We start from the raw sequence: 19,681 nt of genomic DNA, 5'->3' as shown, positions 1-19,681 counted from the left end.
TTTTAAGCCTTAGCTGGAAATGGGTCCTGTTGTAAGTGTAGTTGTTAAATGTGAATACAATAGTCTTTTAGGTAAGGTCTAATAAAAGACCGAAAAAAAAACAGAGGTAAGGTCTAACGTGTCCATGTTAAGACATTTTGTGTACATTAATATGCTTCCAGGCAGAAAGATTCAGAATAGAGATATCAAGAAAAAGGGAAAAAAATTGAACATACAAATTTACATTACAACATCATGAACCAAAGTTTGTATAAAACAAAATCGCCCATAAAGTAGATATATACCAGATACAGATTTTTTCACAAAGTATATAATATTACAAATGACTTGGCTTCTACGCAACAGGAAAAGCTATATAAAGAATCCACACACTGCCACACAGTTTTAAATTATTGCATTCCATGAGTAACCTTTTGAGAACCCCTTATTAACTTAACCACTTTCAAAGGGATTGGCACATCAATATCATATGCTAATAATAATAATGATAAATATATGAATTTTAATTTAAGATGATGAAGATTTGGAAGATGGGTTGAAGGGAACCTGCTCGGCGCATGAAAGAACCTCATTAGGCCCAGCTTGCTCTCTGCCAACACCAAGAAGGTCAAGGTAATAGAGGTAATGGGAAATGATAGTGTTCATTGGATCAATGTCACCTTGCCCGCAAACACTGTCTCCATAGAGAAGGTTCATTGTGGCTCCGAAACCGGGAGTTCGTTTCGCCAAGGTGTCGTTCTTGGTTGGCTTCCAATTGCCAACGAAGACGTCGTGGGCAGAGGGTTGTGCCTTCTTGACAGGAGTCATCCATCTATAGATTGCAGCCTGGAAGGCGAGGGTTGCATTCTGCTCAATGTATTCAGGATGGTTAAGTAGATCCGCCTTTATACCTTCTCCGATAGCACCATAATTGTAGTTCCTGCATTAACAATATGACTAAGTAGAACCTTCACATGCTATGCTAAACTGACTTCAATGAAAAATAACCAGACTCCTCCTCGCAAATCTAGTTAACTAACAATAAGAAATTTAAATGAATACGCACAAAATAGTTAAATCTTTAAAAGAAAACAGAAATTTATCTTCGAGCAAAATCTTCGCATGCTTACTTAACATGATCACAGATTGTCAGTTGATAGAAACTAGACAAGGATACCACTATACCAGTAAAACCTTATGGATTTCGGTCTTTTGACGAGTTTGGAGTTTGGGATTGATGATAATCGGATTGATTCAGGAATGAGAAAGAAACTTTCAAGACTAGCAACTTGGAAGTCAATGAAAAGTAAGGCATCAATATCCAAAAGAAGGAAATATAAATACCAGTAAATAGGAATGGCACCACGTCCGTAGTATTCAGCACCGGGGGCACAAGGGTATGTTAGTTTGTAGAAGTCATCACAGTATTTCTGACTTGGACTCATTTCGTGATTGTAACAAAGACCCCAGGCCAAAGGTCCTCCGGTAGCCACCCCATAACCACCTGGGAGACACCATTATGAGAATAATCAGATGATTGAAACAAATGTTCAAATTTGAATACAAGTAGATCATCCACATCATCATATACAAGCACGGCAACATAGATCCAAGTCAAATGACCGAGGAACTAACCTAATTGGTTTCTAGTCTACAAAATGCAGCTGTAGATGCCACTAAATGAACACCCCGAATTACGAAAACTCAGCGCCATCCCATTCCAAATCGGTTGCAATCAACCATTCCTTGAACACATGCAATCCCACCACAAAAACCAAACCAGACAGCAGTAACCCGATTCACACACAATTTCAAAGTTTCAGATCTCTTTTTCCTCCACTACAATTCCAATAAACATAACAATATTTACCTCTCAAAATTGCTCTTCTAAAATCTAAACTAATCAAATTTAAAACTCTCTTCACCACAAACCTACTGTTAACTCTAGTTTTCCTTCAAACACCCTAATTAGACCACACAAGGCTACAGTGTAATTGATCTACGTAACAGACTTCACAAAGTTGAAAAATCTTAGCTTTTGTTCTAATCATAAACCAAACATCACAATTGCACATCCCAAAACAATAACAGTAATAATAAAATCCACTTTCCAATTTCTTGTTTAGTACTAATCAGAATTCACGACATGCTACTTAAGTTTGAAATTCCTTTCCCCAAATTTTCAGCATTTCCGGATCCACATGCAAATGTGAATAACAAAAAATCACATTTTGAGAGAGAAGAACTTACATGAGGTCTTGGCACCAACGTGTCCAAGGAATGCAGCAATCTCCTTCATCTGCGTGGTCCTATTCCCGGTGGTTCCAAACCCTAACGGCTCAAACAACGCAGCAGCAGTGATGAACGAGTGGTAATCCCAGAATCCAGCGGCATGAGCCACCATAGGAATGTTCCTCTTGGAGAACAAGTTCTCAAACTGGTAGGTTTGGAAATAATCGGTGATTGTAAGGTTACAACAGAAAATTGACCACCCTTGACATTCCCAACCTTGATCACAGTACTTCTTGCCATGCTTGTACTTCACCTTCAGCTTCGAATCGTCGCCTAAATCGCCGTTCACTGAAACAATAGCCAAAACGACGATGAAGAACGCAACGACGTGTCGTTTTGCCACTTCCATCGTCTCGGATCTGTTTAGAACAAAGAGAGAAGAGAATGTGTTATGTGAGAGTCAGAGATTATAAGAAAATGAAATTTTTAATTATTTTAATTATTTATGTTCTTTGTTAGCTGGAAGGTCTTTCTCTGAAGCTTTGGGTTTCAGTGGGTGTGGTGTTTGTTTGTTATTTAGAGGTGGTTAAGCGTCGAACATGTTTGGGATTTGATCGGACGGTGGATAAGCTGTTGGTGAGGTGAAAGTGTTCGAGGGTTAAGTTGGGAACTCCAGACTGGCTTTGAGCGAAGGCAAGGAAGCTTTGGTTCTCCACCGACAGCTAATTGGGTACGTGAGAAATGTCGGCGTTGTCCTTCTGTGCCACGTGGGATTTTCTTTTTATTACTGTTTTATTTTGTTTATTTTGGAATCACCGTTAAGTAACCAAAGTAGGTTAATTTTATTTAGGATGCCGGAGACAATGGACTATTTGTAGGATAATAATATTAAATTAATTTTGGGGTTCACTAAAAATCGAACTCTTGACTTTTTGGATGTAGTACTCTAATACCACATCATGATACCACTCATCCCAAAAGCTTCAGCTGATGGGAAAAAGTAACACTAATAATTATATCTCTAATATTCCATAAACCTCCGTTGAGTATTCTATTGACTCCTCATACTTTCCCTTTTTTTTAACATACTACACATCAAAGTATTTTTTTTAAAATTTATTTAAATATATTTAATACTAACAAAAATTATTTTTATTAAAAAAAATCATTACACACATTTTTTTTCTTCTTTCTACGCTTCTTTTTCTCTACTACTCTTCTTCTTTTTCTTTCGAAAACTATTCAAAAAAAAAGAAGAAAAAAAGAAATAGAAGAGGGAAAAGAAGGAAAAGGAGAAAGAGAAAGAATTTAAAAAGAAGATGGAAAAAGAGCGTGTAATTTAAAAAATTGTTACAACAACTTAGATATACTTAGATAAAAATTTTACTTACATGTAGAGTTTTATTCTTTTTTGATATTGGTCAAATTTTTGTGTAATATTCAATCATTAAATTTTATAATATTTTTTAAAATTTTGGATGCGAGATAATATATTTTTGTATACTGACAATATATAAAAGATATATTATTCTGTTCTTATAATTTTAAAAATACTATAAAATTCAATAATTGAATGTTACATAAAAGTTTGATTAATATTTAAATAAATTATTGACCAAGTCATTGACAAATTTTTATAAATTTTATAAATTTTGAAAAAAAATTAAATAATTTACATAAACTTATAGATTTTTAAGTGAAATGGTGAACTTAATTTTTATGCATTATTTTTATATAAATAACTAATTATGTATTATTATTTTAATAAAAAATAATTAATTTTAAATATATTATTTAAAAAATCATTTAAATACATAAATCTGATTAGATAATTATGTAAAATATTTTTTGTTATTGGTAATATATATATTAAGATTAAACTCGTAATAAGATATTAAATAAGTATTTGAAAATTTATAACTCTAATTTGATAGATGTCTAAATAATTGAATGTTGGACATATTTTATTTGAATATTTATCCTTTATCTCGTTATGTGACCTATACATTTAATAATAATTTTTTCTAAGGATCTATAAATTTATTACAAATTTATTAAAAAATTATCAGATTTTTTTTTTCAAAAACCTATTTATTCTATTACTTTAGTTTGTAAAGATGTTTTGTATTAAGTAATAAAAAGATTACTGATCTACTTTCTTCCATTAACATTCAACCAAATTTGCTTTTATTCATCGTCAAGTATAATGATTAATTTCTCATTAAGTTCTAGATATTTTAAAAGGCGATAAAAGACTAAAATTAAAACATACATATTACATAACAGAGAGGTCTTATTTATTTATTATAATTATTTAAAATGGTCTGGGCCTGCTGTTTCGGTTTAGTGGTCTATTATTCTAACGTAACCATGACAATTAACAACAAAATTTGGAACCCCAAATTAAAAATAAGTATAATTGTGGGGAGAATCCAAAACAAGAACAAGTTGTGATTTGGACAAACACAATGTTAAAAAGAGAATGACATACGACCGACAGGCACTAATTAACAGATTAACTACTTATAATAATTAATTAATTCTATTTAAGCCCCTAATAAATTAAAGTGGACATTGGGAAACTATACTTAAATCTGGTAAAGTTTTGATCAAATTGAAAATGTCTTAAGCATGGTCATTTAATCTGTGAATAATCTCATGGAAGATAATGAAATGTTAGTTGCAGATAAATTAGAAAATGAGTTTTTTTTTTTGGTCAAAATGGTATGATACTATGCAATCCTGAGCTTTCAACGTTTTTCAAAAAAAATGATGATCCTATAATTTTCCATCATTTAATCATTATAACAATTTTTTATTTATATTTTATTTTATGGTTTAATTACTCTACTGGTCCTTATAGTTTCGCAAAATTTTCAATTAGGTCCCTATACTTTTTTTTCTTTTAATTGAGTCCTTGCACCAAAAGTTTTTTTTTAATTGGATCCTTACACTTTTTTTTTTCTTTTATTTAGGTCCTTGTACCAATTTTTTTTTTAGTTGGGTCCTTATAAAATTAAGCCAATTACTACTAAGAGGGACTTAATTGAAAAAAAATTGGTCCAGAGACCCAATTAAAAAAATATATATATAAAAACCTAATTAAAAATTTTATGAAACTATAAGGACCAATAGAATTAAACCTTATTTTATTTTATTTTATTTTATTGTTGGGTTATGTATACAGATATAGCATTGCAAAAATACTATTTGATCTGATCCATCTTAATTAATTTACGTGTTCAGTTGAGAGTAATTATTATACGGTGACTATCTACGTAAAAATATTTTTATATAAAAATATAATTAAAATTTTTTAAATAGTTTAATATATTAACATTATAACTATCATCTTTATATTTAAAAAAAAAATAGCCACAATTTGTTATTAACGTTTTTATCCACCTTAACTAGGTAAAGGATAGTTGAGTTAATAAATTTACACAAAACAAAAGCGAGCATTATCAATCTTAATCATCTTCTTTTTTTACTTTTAATTGATAAAAACTAATAATAATTTGTAGTTAATTTCTTTTTAACAAAAAAAAGTCAAAGAGATTACAAATATTGATGAATCTTCATCATTTTGTGCATATATATACTTGTAAGTAATTAAACTCCTAGAAACCAAACTTAACCTTTAATAATAATCATATCATTAATCTACAATTAGAGAAGAAAACTAAATACTTGGAAATTGCCAATCAATAAAACCTTCCAACAAATTAAAGAAGTTTTTCAATCACAATTATTTGAGAAAGGATGATTAACAAGAGATTGTTGATGAGCTTGGGCATTCATGGCCAACTCAAATTGCTTAACTGAAATTGGAGACAAACACAGGAACTCAGGTGCATTAGGAGGATTATTATTGTCCCAACTCTTCACAATATTATTATTATTATTGTTATTATTATTAATTGTGGTTGTTGATCCATCAAGTCCAATATGTGTCACATGCTTCACATCTGTTGGATAACCTATTTCCATCTCAGGCTCCTCCTCCTCAATAACATCCTCTTTATAAACTGAAATTAAATGAAAGAGTATTATTCAACAAATTAGATTACAACAATGATATAAAATTTAAATAATAAAATATATTCTTTGTCTCTAATATTTGTCATGTTTTAAAATTATTTTTAATATTTAATTTGATTCAATATGAGTAAATTGTCAAATTAGTTCTCGAAAGATTTCATAAACTTATCATACTAATAGTCAATTAAGAATTCTACGTGTGTTGTAGTATTACTTAACGTGCCATATTAACAAATTTTGGCACTGTCAACAAAAAAAATCACAGAAAGACTAACGTGATTAATTTAAAATTTTTAAAGGACCAATTTGATTAAAAAATATTTTGAGATTAATTTAAAAAACGAATGACCTTTCAGAAACAAATTTAACTATTTACTTTATTTTTAATGTTTAAGATAAATTTTACTTATATTTCTATCGGTATTTTTTTTTTAAAGAGATGTATTTTCTTTTACATAGCTATCCACAATCAATAAACTATAGTATTAACTAATTATTCTTTTCAAGTGTAATTATTTTTTTTCTAAAAAGGTTCACTTTTAGTCATTAGATAATAGATACTATACAATATACAGTATACACATCAAAGATTTGGTAGAGTTATGTCAATATCCTAATTCTTTTTGAAGTGTAAATGGACTAATCATTGTATGCAAATTGTTAAATCAAAACTAATCTTATTGTGGCTTCGGCCCAGCCCATTTCAGTAAAAAACAAAAAAAGTTAACAATTAAATAGTTAGTCAAAAAAAGAAAAAAGTAGAAAAGAGATCACTAGTACATTTTTTTCTTAAAAGAATATCAAGGCTGTGTTTTATAACACTTGTTAATTATTCTTAAAACTGAATGATATTTTTCCTATAATATTCAGGTAAATTGACAATTATCTTTTCAGGTTATTTTAATTCTTAACTACTTTTGATACACACACACACACTTATATACAAATATTTGCGTTTGAAAAATCCTTGTTAAATCATTTTCAAGGTCGTTGTACCTAATTGATAGATTATAGGTTTATAACCACCAACCAAAGTGTGTTATTATAATAATATTTAAATGGAATATACCGTAACATCTTTTGTACATTAAGAAATTAAATATGCCTAAGAAATATTCGCTTGTCGGTTGAAGAGATATGTAACTAATTTTTTTTTGTTTGGACTGAGAATGTAACTAATTTAATAAGGCAATAAGAATGGTTTAGTAGTGAGAAATTTCGATAATAAAATAAATTTTAATTTTATTGTGTTCAATGTGAAAAAGAAAAAAAAGATAGGTGGTAATATTATAAAATGAGAAACAAAATAGATATGCAAATAATAAGTGGGTACAATTTAGTATCTTATTTTGTAATTAAATAAAGGTGAAAACTCAAATGCAGTCGATTTCACATGAAGTTGATAACTGAGAGCCATTAGATAAAAATTTAGTTAAATAATTCAAATTATTTAACGGCTTTCAGCTATCAACTTCACATGGAATTGACTGCACCTGAGTTTTCACCTTAAATAAAACTGTCACGACTAAAAAACAACAAAATAGTTGCGAATGTTACCTGCAAATTTTTTCGCAAAAATTTGTTGCAAATTTTGATATATATTTTTTCCTTCTAAAGTACCATTATATTATTTTTTAAAAATACTAAATATTATTTATTATTATTACATACATTTATTAAACTAAAGAATAAATAATGATTAAAGAAAGAACAAATTTTCTTAGTTTTTTTTTTTATATATACAAATTTGGAGAAGAGGAGCAGAACACCTTTTATATATCTATATAATATATAGTCAAAATTATATACCACAGGCAAAAATCCCACTATAAGTTATATACAATATACATAGTAATAACTAATAAATGCAAATAAAATAGAGATCATAATAAATAATAAATAATGAACTCACAAAATAATTGAGACAAACTCTTGATGCCTCTGATTAATCTCTGAATTCCAGCAGCAACATTAGGCTTTGGTAGAACTAGAAACCCAGAAGAAGGTTTGAGTCTCTTCATCATCATCTTCCCTTTGATCTTTGATGATCTTTGACAATGATCTTCTCCTTCTTTTCTTCCTTACATAGAAAAATTATAGATCTCAAATTACATAGATAGCAATAAATCAAAGATAGGTAGAGAGAGAGAGAGAGAGAGTATGCTACTTGGAACAATAATAGTGGCTTTTGAAGAATCATCAGCTTTTGGTCTTTTGGGTGCACCTAATTGAACACTTGAATGAGAAGCACATCCAAATGAGAATGGAAGAACTACTAATCTTTCCATATTTTTCTTTCTCATATTTTTCTCCCAAACCCCAAAAGTTTAAGTGTATAGTTATAATTTAATTTGTAATGTATGTCTCAAAGCATAGACTATATAGCTAGGTATATCATCATATAAGAGAGACTAATTAAATAGATAGGATTATGTTGAGGTTGCTACTTGCCTTTATGAGCAAGGTAGAATGATTTTCATGAAGATAGGAAATTATTATTCAATCCTAAGTTTGGTATATGAGAGGAATAATTTTAATAATAATAATAATAATGTGTATTAATTATGATAATGGAGTGGATATTTTATATTAGGGTTGGTAGTTGATTAAACTGTCCAACTCAGGCTTTTAATTTGGTTTTGTTAACAGCCAACAATAGTGGGATTAGTGTATGAGTTCTAATTTTAATTAGGTTTAATTATATTGTCAGTTTCTATTTTATTGAATTTTTAATTAGATTTTCATATATATATTTTAATTAGGTCCTTATATTATATCAGATTTTGTAACTAAGTTTTTACTGTGACAAAAATATTGAAATTAATAAAATATTCTGTTAAATTATACAGAATATTTAGTCAAGTGTTAGACATACTCATTTTGCTTAATAGAATATTCCGTTAATTCCATCGTTTTTATCACAGTAGGGGCTTAATTGAAAAGAAAAAAAAAAGTACAAAAATTTAATTAAAAATTTAGTAAAATTATAAGAACTAACAGAATAATTAAACTTTTTAATTAATATATATAATTTTAGTATGCTGATAATATAAAAAAAAGTTTACTGTTATTTAATTAAATTTATAAGTTTAGATAAATTTTTAAGTAGTAAATTTTAAAATTAATTATTTTTAATTATATATATACATATATATTGTCATTCTACAAGCTCCCAAATATATAATGATCACCTTATTCCAATGTGGGCTCCTCCAAAGTTGCATAATCACTTGTGTATTAAGGCATTCCATCTTTTGTGGATTTTTCTTCTTTTTTTCTTTTTGTTTTGACATCTTAATTATTATTATTATTATTATTATTGTTGTTATATATATTATTATTATTACTACTACTTTACCTTTTAATTTTGTCATTTTGGGACTCATTATTGATTATTGGACGATCCTATGATTGATATTCTTACTTATAACACACTATATATAATACTATCTATCAACATCATTGAGTGAATCACAAGTGAGTTCCGCAAATAATACTCAACCACATGTTATGATCATCTTGTTCCTTCTTCTTCTTTTTTTCCCCTTAAGTTTTATTTTGGATTTTTTTATATTCAATTTTTATTTGTCATGCATCAATAGAATTTTAAAAAATTATGTAGTAAATATATTTTTACAAAACAATAAATTTTAAACAAAAGTATATATAGGCCTGTATATGTAAGGTTGCATTTGTTTACAGATACAGGATACTGAGACAGGGACACAGAGATACAAAATCATGTTTGATAGAAAAATATGGATAGAGACAATATGTTCAGAGACACTGAATTAGTATATTTTGTGTCTATTCTGATAAGAAGGACACAGAAACACTAACAAAGGACACAACTTATTTTTTTATTTTTTTAATTATTTTTGTTAATTTTTCATAATTATATTTTTTATTATTATATTTTTTATCTCAAATTTTTTAAATGACAAAAAGATGAGAATAAATTAGATTTTTATAATTTGTCACAGTCTATCATCAAACAGAATATAAAAACAAAAAATTTTGTATCTCTATTTATTTATCAGTGTCTTGTCCTGTCCTGTTATGAGAAACAAATGCAGCATAAGAGTTAAAGAAAGATTAAAATATTTTGACAGATTCGTAAAGGAGGGATTGATGGATGCATTGAATGCATTGAAAGGTAAGGTAAATTACTTCTGAAAATATTATTCATCAACTAATTAATTAATAAGATTATGATTTTATGTTGTTTTTTAATCGCAGAGTTAATTGATTATAATAATTAATAACCATTATAAAATGTATCCCAGTACCTATAAATAAAATAATAGCTTTTGAATATTGTTGTCTCTGCCGTCTTTCGTTTAATACTGGTTGTTCTATTCTATCCATAAACTATTTATAAACATGTGTTAAGTGGATCCGGATTTGATTTGATTAAGATTATTATATAACAATTGCTAAATGAGTTTGGACACCAAAGAAAGTTAATGGATGGTTAGAAATATAATTGTTTATTATTTTTTAATTTAAATTTTTTAAATGAATAATTATTAGTACATGACATAATATTAAAATTTTTATGAATTTTTATTGTCTAAAAAAGTGCATAAGGCATACACAAAAAAAAATATATATACAAAAAATTGATAACATGATATTAAAATTTTTATGATTAAAAACATTCTAGAAATAAAAGTAAAATCATCTTTGTTAACAAAAAAATTCCAACAAAAAAAATCTAATTTGGAGATAAATAATTCTATGATATTAATTATGTATTACAATATATATAATTTACAATCATACTATCTGTATATAGAAAAACATAGCTATTTATATAAAGATATATATATATATATATATATATATATATATATATATATATTAAAAATAAATTAAATAATATATATTTATATAAAATATATAATGATTAATTTAATTATTAATTTTTAATATGAAATCAGAAAAAAAAAATCTTCCTTTAAATGATATTTCCATTTTTATCGTCTCATCAAAATGGCCAGATGCTCAATCAAATAAACCTAATAATAGCTATGGCTATATCTATATTTATTTAGCGTATCAAATAAAAAATTTAAACTAATAGTGATGTTAAGTCTTCGTCCACCAAGAGAACAAGTAATGAACTCATGAACAGTTTAAACTAAACACTCATCAAACGTAAGCATAATGATTATTACTTGTATTAATAAAATGTACTATGCAGTCCTAATACACATTCATATCATTATAGCCTTATATATAGTTATGCAAGGTTATACTAATTAATTAGCCTCCGACTGATTTAATTAAGGGACAATAATAAAGACCATGCGTTCTGATATTCTTTAATAATATATAATTAATGAAAAAAATCGGTCAAATTATATTTGAATCTATATACAAAGCCGTAATGTAGATGGGGTATAATTTAACTGATTTCTTTATTTATTTTTTTTAATGAATAAATTATTATTTTTATCCAAAAAAAGTTGAAAATGGTGGTAGATTTATCTATAAAAAAAATTATTATTTGTACCAATAAAATATGAGTTCTATACAATAAAATTATCCATACACTAAAAATCACATAAAAACTCCAAATTATCTTCATCGTCATCGTTTTTAACTTTTCATTGAACTCAAAACAGAATGCTATCACATAATGTCCCTCCAACAAATCAAACTCAAATAGGCTATATAGAAAATTGAACGAATTGAGCAATCTTCACCTGAGTCAAATTCTGAGAGGCATGGGTGAGCTTGTTCTGTTTAGCTCTGTTTCAGCGAGAGAAACGCTAGCTACGGCAGTTGCTCTGAAGGTTCGGCGACGGAAAAGTTGATGATGATGGTGACGTCGCGGATAGCTTGTTGGAGTAAAAGAGAGAGTGAGAACAGGGGCTGAGTTATGGTTCAGTGGAAGAAGTGCGAGACTGGTGAGTGGTTCTCTCATCTCTGGCAGTGGTCTGGACCGAAAGAAAGAACGATGGGGATGGTGAGGGTAGCTCGGGCGCAGATGGTGGAGAGGACGGTGGTTCGTGGCGGTTCTGGCGACTGAAAATGCGGAGGCAATGATGGCAGTGATGGTGGTTCGGAGGTCTCTGGTTCTTAAAGAGGAAAAAAGAAAGGGAAGAAGAGGAGAATGAGAAGTGAATTATAGTTTGGTGGTTTAAAATAGATGGCGAAAGAGATAGAAAGAGAGAGAGTTTGTCACGGTTTTGGTTTGAAAAGAGGACCGCAGTAGTGGCAGTTGGCGCAGTGGCCCGTCGGCGGCACTGGTTCGGTGATGAGGAGAAGGTAGCCACGGTAGGTGAGGGTGGTTGGCGGTGAAGAGAGGAAAGGCGGGGCACTACGGCTCCGGGTTGCTGGCAGTAACGAAACAAGGGGCTGGTGCAAAGGTCCTCTGGTCGGCGAGGGCGAGACAGGAAAGGAGAGACGGAGGGGTAGCCGCGGCGGAAGGAGGACGGCAGCGGTGGTTGCTGACGCTGGAAACTGCAGGAACGAAACAGAGGCTGCGATATTTGTCATGGAAGAGGAGAGGTGGCTCGAAGCTGAAAAGATTACTATTAGGATTTTTGAAAATCAATTGATTATTGGTGAGAGATAGAGGATGTGGTTAGTAGTGGTGGTGGTAGTACGGTGACGAGCAGATGAGGATTATGGAGTGATTAGTAGGGAGGGGAAAGATGATGCGGATGATGATAAGGGTAATTTGAGGTTTTTATGTGATTTTTTACGGTTTAGATAATTTTATTGTATGAAACTCATATTTTATGGGTACAAATAATAATTTTTTTATGAGTAAATTTATCAGCATTTTTAACTTTTGTAGGTAAAAATAATAGTTTACTCTTCTTTAATTATATGATTTTTTTAATTAAGAAAACTTTGCATGCTATCTGAACAAATCATATCTTACCAGTTATATTCATATATGAACATAATATAAACTATTAATAGATAAATGAATACTGCAAAACTCTTAATTATAATTCATTCTTCACTAATGTATAAATATTTCTCATTTTTAAATCAAATGAGTTTAGTCACCAAAAAAAAAAAATCAAATGAGTTCGTTGCTCTTTAAAACTCATCAATGGCTAATGTCTGGTCATACATAATTAAATATACAAGTATTTCTGGTTTGTGTGAATTGGTCTCAAAATGATTATTAATAGTAATAATCCCTCATTAAAATACATTTTTAATTGTATAATGTTTCGGGGCCATATATTGTTTTGTTTGGAACCTCTGGCAACTCTAACTTCTTTTTTAAAATATATTAGTTTTCTCATTTATATTTGTAATTATTATTAAAATAAATATATAATTTTAGATATACTAAATATATAACTATAAGAGGAAAGTGACAATTTAATTTTTGAAGATTTTGACTTCAGACTAATTAGTCATTGGAAAAAAAATACTAATTAAGTCCTTTATGATAATAAACAGTGGACATGTAGGTCTTTTTTTCTTCAATGGATAGGGCGAAACGAAACGGAGTTGTTCATAGTGCGTGTTCCATTGCTGCCACGTAAACATAGAAACGATACAGTTTTAGACAATAAAACATTTATTATCTTTTGAGTTTACATATAATCTTTTCCAAGTGCTCTCTAGTTATCACGAATTCTACTAAAATAAGTGAATGAAGTTTCGCTCTAAAAATTGTTATCTACATGATGATTTTTCATAAATAAACACGCTACAATAAGTAACAATACATATAAACATCACAGTAAAGTTTTACGAGATAAATTTATAGAAGGACATCATATATCTACTATTCAATATCGTGGATGACCAAATTGATATTTTTTTTTCTTCAATAACTAATTGGTCCGAGATCAAAATTTTCAGAGAGCCTAATTGTTACTTTACTTTAATTATAAATATTAAATTAAATAATTTTATTTTATTAATACTCTTTAAATTTCATATTTCTTAATTTACTCGTTCTTCTTAATTAACATTTATAATTGCATTTGGTAATCTTAATTTGTCTAGCATGCATGCATGTGTGATGCCTCTATATATACACATATAAGAAATTAAGAATCTTACCTGACTTAATTTCTTGATTTAGTCCTCAAATTTCTATTCTTCTTCTTCTTCTTCCATATATATTCCTTTTTAAGCCAAAAAGAAAATGAATAATTCATTGATTTTTTTCAGAACAAATCTTTTCCCATGATTTCTTTCCATATATCATTCCTTATATTTAATGCCCTTCTTATAAAATAAGAATCAAACTCTTGCATTACAAAATCAATCTCTCTCCCTCTTTTTTTCTTATGATTCATCAGAGAGAAATAATAACAAACACATACATTATATTCTTCATCTTCAAAGTCAAACACAAGAAAGAATGATGGACAATAAGTCACCATTGAGGAGGTACTTTGAACAATTCCGGTTTGTTTTTCTCACCATCTTTCTTTTCTACATGTCAATGATTCTCTTGGATTATTATTCTGTGATCAAAGAAAATGGTTTCTCCTTAAAACCATTCAAAACCAATGGTGCAAATCATCATCATGTTGATAATGATAATACTCCTATTACACCTTCAATTCCCTCACTCAATTTCACTCAAAACAATTCAACAACAAATGGGGTTGAATTCAATAGCACACAAGAGAAACAAATGATTCCTCCCCCTCCTCCTCCTCCTTTGATTAGAGACAACAACAATGTTAATGTTGATGAACTTATTGTTACACCAAATAGTAATAATAAGGCTCCACCAATAAGAAATTCAGACCCTTGTTATGGCCAATATATCTATGTTCATAAACTTCCTAGCAGGTTCAATGATGATTTATTAAAGAGATGTCGCAGTTTATTGCATTGGGGTGATATGTGTCCTTATCTCACAAATTTAGGACTTGGTCCTAAGATTATTGAGAATGCAAAGGTTTTGTTGAAGGATACTTGGTACCAAACAAACCAATTCTCCTTAGAAGTTATTTTCCACAACATTATGAAGCATTACAAGTGCTTAACCAATGATTCTGCATTGGCCTCAGCAATATTTGTGCCTTATTATGCTGGTCTTAATGTTGGTCAATATCTTTGGGGATATGATGATGGAATTAGAGATGAAGCTCCATTAGCACTTGTGGAATGGCTTTCAAATCAGAAAGAATGGAAGAGGATGTGGGGTAGGGATCATTTTTTGATTGGTGGAAGAACAGCATATGATTTCAGAAGAAAAAGTGGTGATTTTGGTGATTGGGGGACCAAGTTAATGTTCTTGCCAGAAGCTAGGAACATGTCAATGTTGACAATTGAGACAGATTCCTATGACAATGATTTCCCAATTCCATATCCAACTTACTTTCACCCTTCAAAGGATCTTCAGGTTTCTTTGTGGCAAAAGAGAATGAGAAGAATGAAGAGGCCTTATTTGTTCTCCTTCGCGGGCGCCCCAAGGCCTAATGCACCGTATTCCATCAGAAACGAGCTCATCAGACAATGCCTGTCTTCTAGAAGTTGCAAACTCCTAAGCTGCTACAAGGGTAAAAACAACAAAAATACTTGTGAAGATCCGGTCAGCATCATGAGTGTTTTTCAAAAATCAATCTTTTGCTTGGAGCCGTCCGGCGATTCCTACACGAGGAGATCAACTTTCGACGCGATCTTAGCCGGCTGCATACCGGTTTTCTTCCATCCAAAGTCAGCTTATGAACAATATAGATGGCATTTACCAAAAGACTATTTAAGCTACTCTGTGTTCATACCTGAAGGTGATGTTAGAGAGAACAAAGCAATTATCAATGACACATTGGCTAGGATTTCTAGGACTAGAATTTCTAAGATGAGAGAAGAAGTTATTAGGCTTATTCCAAGAGTTACATACCGTGAACCAAGGTCTAGATTAGGGAAAGTTGAGGATGCATTTGATATAGCAGTTAAGGGTATTATCAGAAGAGTAGAAGAAATAAAAAAGGAGATTTCATCAACAGACAATGTTTACTATTCTAATGAATGAAGTTGGTTCACAAGGTCTCAAATTTGCTCATGGATTTTTCTCACCCTTTTCGAGATGGATCATGCATGCATGGATGATGATGTTATTTAGAAATCTTCATTACAAATCATTTGAAAGGTCTATTTAGTTGCATTTCATTTTTGTGTTTAGTTGGAACAATCTTTGTACATATTAAGTCTTAGTATTATGAATACCAAATATTACATGTTGCTTCAATTAGAAAAGAAAAAAAATAATGAATTCTTCCACTATATTTTGTTTTAAAAATTCTATGAAGAAATAGAAATGTGAACTGTGTTTTGTAGAATACATATGAAGTTATCTGCAATAGAATCCAAAAACCACTTCGAAGTCAAGAATACAAAATCAGCAGCTAGAAATTTCAAAGGTTCACTGATGTAACCAAATTCATTTGAAAAGGGAATACAATACATAAACATAAATACCCTTTACACTGATCTATTTATTTTTATAGTATCAACACTCCAGAGGGTGAAATGGTAAATTAAGTGCTGAACTTGATCAAACAGCTTTCCAAGAAGAAAGTGGTGGAGTATCAGAGTTCTTCCATGTAGGTACAAAGCCATGTGGAAATCTATCACCCTTGACAACATCTGCGGCAGCAAAGGACTCGAGTTCTGTCATTTCTTGTGGTGTAAGTTTCACAGACAAGGCTCCAATGTTGTCATTAAAGTTCTCAATTTTGGTGGTTCCGGGTATGGGGCAGACATCATTGCCTTGGTGCTGAAGCCATGCCAATGCAAGCTGAGATGGAGTACATCCTTTCTTCATGGCCATTTCGTTAACCCTCTCGAATATAGTCCTGTTTGTCTCCAGGTTTTCAGGTTGGAATCTAGGCAGAGCCTGCAACACAACACACAACATAAGATTTTATAATTTATGTATCATTATGAACATTTGAAAAACATAATATAGTAAGATGCAGTGTTATACAGGGAAAACTGTTAAATTTGGATTTGGTATATGTTATGAAGTCAATATATATTACCATATATCTTTTTAAGGACACTGATTAACAAAATCCTAATAATAATAATAGTAGTAGTTAAGTTATCCACTAAAGTTTGACTTGTTAAAATTTGTTAAAAACACCAAGTTTTGAAGTAGATGAAAATGTGTGACTCTCAGCAGAAAAACATGATCATGGAAATGCACAAAGTGATTGAAGCATGATTTCTGTAATTACAGACGTGCGAAACAAACCTTCCGGAAGTCATCCTGCGACAAAGTATCGATCAACTTTGATCCAGACGAAAAGAATCCGCGGCCAAGAGGACTATATGCAACAATTCCAATGCCAAGTTCCCTGAAAAGGACAATATTTGGAAACATAAATTCCGGAATTGTATCATGATGTTTTTGAGAAGTCCTAGAAATAGAATTGCTTGTTAACAAAGAACATGAATGCTTGTGCTTTTAGATTCACACCTGCAAGTTGGAATTATTTCTTCCTCAACATCTCTAGACCAAAGAGACCATTCAATTTGCACAGCTGTTATGGGATGAACAGCATGTGCTCTTCTGATTGTTGAAGCCGACGCCTCAGATAGACCGATGTACTTTATTTTTCCCTCTTCAACAAGTTTCTTAAGCTCCCCCATCTTGATTAAAAATTACAAGGGAAAAATTTCAAGTCATCATACATATTCAATTTGCACAGCTGTTATGGGATGAACAGCATGTGCTCTTCTGATTGTTGAAGCCGACGCCTCAGATAGACCGATGTACTTTATTTTTCCCTCTTCAACAAGTTTCTTAAGCTCCCCCATCTTGATTAAAAATTACAAGGGAAAAATTTCAAGTCATCATACATATCCCTGCCTCATCTCATATTCTAAGATTGTATCAAATATCAATGCCAGAACATGTTGCATACTCATATTCCTTAACTATATGATATGAAAACTTGGAAATAGACAAAAGCATTGAAGGATACAAAGACATATATTCAAAAATGCATATAGTACAATACATTGTTAAGTAATATTAGTCCCTATGTTATCAGGAATAACAATACACAATTTACAAGGTTCAACTTGCTGATTTTTCAGTGAACAAAAAACCCTTAATAAATAATATGAAGTTGGAGATAACAGAACTATCATAAGGCAAAAACAGAAGAACAAAGAAAGGGCTCAAACCGTGACTTCAATTGGCACGCGAGTATCAACTCTATGCTGGAAATAGAGATCAATGCAATCAATTTCAAGTCTCTTCAAGCTTCCCTCACAGGCAGCTCTCACATATTCTGGATCTCCACGGATTTCAAATTTCCCATCCTCAATGAAATTGAATGAAAACTTGGTTGCCAATTCAACCTTCTCTCTCATCCCTCCCTTCAGAGCCTGCCCTAAATTGAAACTAACTACAATTAAAGACATGATATCTTCACATAGAAAAAGCATACATCCCATAACTTTTTTTTTTGGTTTCTCAGCATATCCACTGTGAAACACAATGTCTAGTCCTCAAATTTTACATGCCGAAATTCAAACCCTCGACACTAGTTAGTTATTAAGGATGGAAAAGACCCCTTATTACTTCACCTTAGTCCCCTGATTTGACATTCAAAGTGTCATGAAACCAATTATCCAAAAGCATAAACTATGAACATGATACAGAATATTCTCTAGTTCTTACTCTGTCTCAGGAGATATCAACTAACTTGTATATGCAAATAACATTAGTCTGATTAAAACCAAGGAACTTCATATCAGAAAAAAACAGAAGGAATCAAAAGAAAATTCCAAAGGGTATCAGAATCAAAGTTCAAACAGGAACCTTTCCAATTAGAATTTCGTTGGTGTGAGGGCCATAGACATCAGCAGTGTCAAGGAATGTGACACCACTTTGAATAGCATGGTGGATTAGAGCAACCATGTCAGGTTCTGGTTTTGGAGGTCCATAGGCAGCAGACATTCCCATGCAACCAAGTCCTTGCTGAGACACCTCCAAGCCCTGTGAACCCAGCTTCATTCTACCAACTTTAGCCATTGTTGTGATGTGAAGATGATGGTAGGACTATGATTGATATCAGTGGAAGAAGCTGAATGTAGCTTTGTGAACGTTAATTGTCAAATGAATATGATAGCTGTGACAATTTTATGGAGACCAGTACCCTGTGAAGAAAGATTTATTTATTATGATAAGATACAATGTGGTTCACACTTCTCAATTAAAAAGCAGCTCATACTTCATAATCATCAGCCATAGATAGTATTTTGTAAAAAGAAGAAGAAATGTTATATAAGGTAAAAATGATTGATAATAGAGTCATAAAATATGCGTTCTTACACCTCTCTTTTTCTTTTTCTTTCCCTTTCTTTTTACCTTTTTTATTATTTTTTATGAGTCACCTACAGACCTACTAATGCACACATGACACATGAGAATTATTTTAAGGTTTAAAATTAGGGAGCCACTTAATAAAAA

The 19,681-nt window shown here is 30.6% G+C and overlaps 4 protein-coding genes across 4 annotated transcripts; 1 reads left to right on the top strand and 3 right to left on the bottom strand.

The window, feature by feature from the left end:
- Positions 1–218: 218 nt before the first annotated feature.
- On the bottom strand, positions 219–2,757 carry LOC148577172 (chitinase-like protein 1). The gene is made up of 3 exons (XM_088501530.1): positions 2,230–2,757; positions 1,324–1,483; positions 219–919 (listed from the first exon to the last, which is right to left on the bottom strand). Exons 1-3 carry the CDS (start codon positions 2,618–2,620, stop codon positions 508–510), a joined length of 963 nt encoding a protein of 320 aa, XP_088357656.1. The 5' UTR covers positions 2,621–2,757; the 3' UTR covers positions 219–507.
- Positions 2,758–5,901: 3,144 nt separating this feature from the next.
- Positions 5,902–8,753, bottom strand: LOC107638186 (CRIB domain-containing protein RIC4). Its single transcript, XM_016341353.3, has 3 exons — positions 8,420–8,753; positions 8,165–8,332; positions 5,902–6,239 (listed from the first exon to the last, which is right to left on the bottom strand). The coding sequence occupies exons 1-3, from the start codon at positions 8,553–8,555 to the stop codon at positions 5,950–5,952; spliced, it is 594 nt and encodes a 197-aa protein (XP_016196839.1). The 5' UTR covers positions 8,556–8,753; the 3' UTR covers positions 5,902–5,949.
- Positions 8,754–14,586: 5,833 nt separating this feature from the next.
- LOC107637423 (putative xyloglucan galactosyltransferase GT13) lies at positions 14,587–16,228 on the top strand. Its single transcript, XM_016340840.3, has one exon. The coding sequence runs from the start codon at positions 14,603–14,605 to the stop codon at positions 16,226–16,228; it is 1,626 nt and encodes a 541-aa protein (XP_016196326.2). The 5' UTR covers positions 14,587–14,602.
- A 253-nt stretch (positions 16,229–16,481) lies between these two features.
- LOC148577171 (putative aldo-keto reductase 2) lies at positions 16,482–19,460 on the bottom strand. The gene is made up of 5 exons (XM_088501524.1): positions 19,031–19,460; positions 18,391–18,594; positions 17,678–17,850; positions 17,453–17,555; positions 16,482–17,092 (listed from the first exon to the last, which is right to left on the bottom strand). Exons 1-5 carry the CDS (start codon positions 19,241–19,243, stop codon positions 16,751–16,753), a joined length of 1,035 nt encoding a protein of 344 aa, XP_088357650.1. The 5' UTR covers positions 19,244–19,460; the 3' UTR covers positions 16,482–16,750.
- Positions 19,461–19,681: the final 221 nt, after the last annotated feature.

Source organism: Arachis ipaensis, chromosome B1 (assembly GCF_059453495.1).
Source record: "Arachis ipaensis isolate K30076 ecotype BB chromosome B1, ASM5945349v1, whole genome shotgun sequence".
NCBI classification, from domain to species: domain Eukaryota; kingdom Viridiplantae; phylum Streptophyta; class Magnoliopsida; order Fabales; family Fabaceae; genus Arachis; species Arachis ipaensis.
This window is presented reverse-complemented; position numbering and strand designations above follow the sequence as displayed.

Coding starts and splice junctions, on each gene's coding strand:
- LOC148577172 (XM_088501530.1), bottom strand. CDS start 2,620: ATGGAAGTGGCAAAACGACACGTCGTTGCGTTCTTCATCGTCGTTTTG. Junction 1,484..2,229: donor CGTTGGTGCCAAGACCTCAT/GTAAGTTCTTCT, acceptor GGTGTCTCCCAG/GTGGTTATGGGGTGGCTACC. Junction 920..1,323: donor GGTGCCATTCCTATTTACTG/GTATTTATATTT, acceptor TTGTTAATGCAG/GAACTACAATTATGGTGCTA.
- LOC107638186 (XM_016341353.3), bottom strand. CDS start 8,555: ATGAGAAAGAAAAATATGGAAAGATTAGTAGTTCTTCCATTCTCATTT. Junction 8,333..8,419: donor AGCCACTATTATTGTTCCAA/GTAGCATACTCT, acceptor TTTCTATGTAAG/GAAGAAAAGAAGGAGAAGAT. Junction 6,240..8,164: donor GAGTTTGTCTCAATTATTTT/GTGAGTTCATTA, acceptor ATTTAATTTCAG/TTTATAAAGAGGATGTTATT.
- LOC107637423 (XM_016340840.3), top strand. CDS start 14,603: ATGATGGACAATAAGTCACCATTGAGGAGGTACTTTGAACAATTCCGG.
- LOC148577171 (XM_088501524.1), bottom strand. CDS start 19,243: ATGGCTAAAGTTGGTAGAATGAAGCTGGGTTCACAGGGCTTGGAGGTG. Junction 17,556..17,677: donor GAAATAATTCCAACTTGCAG/GTGTGAATCTAA, acceptor TGTCCTTTTCAG/GGAACTTGGCATTGGAATTG. Junction 17,093..17,452: donor CGCAGGATGACTTCCGGAAG/GTTTGTTTCGCA, acceptor GTTGTGTTGCAG/GCTCTGCCTAGATTCCAACC.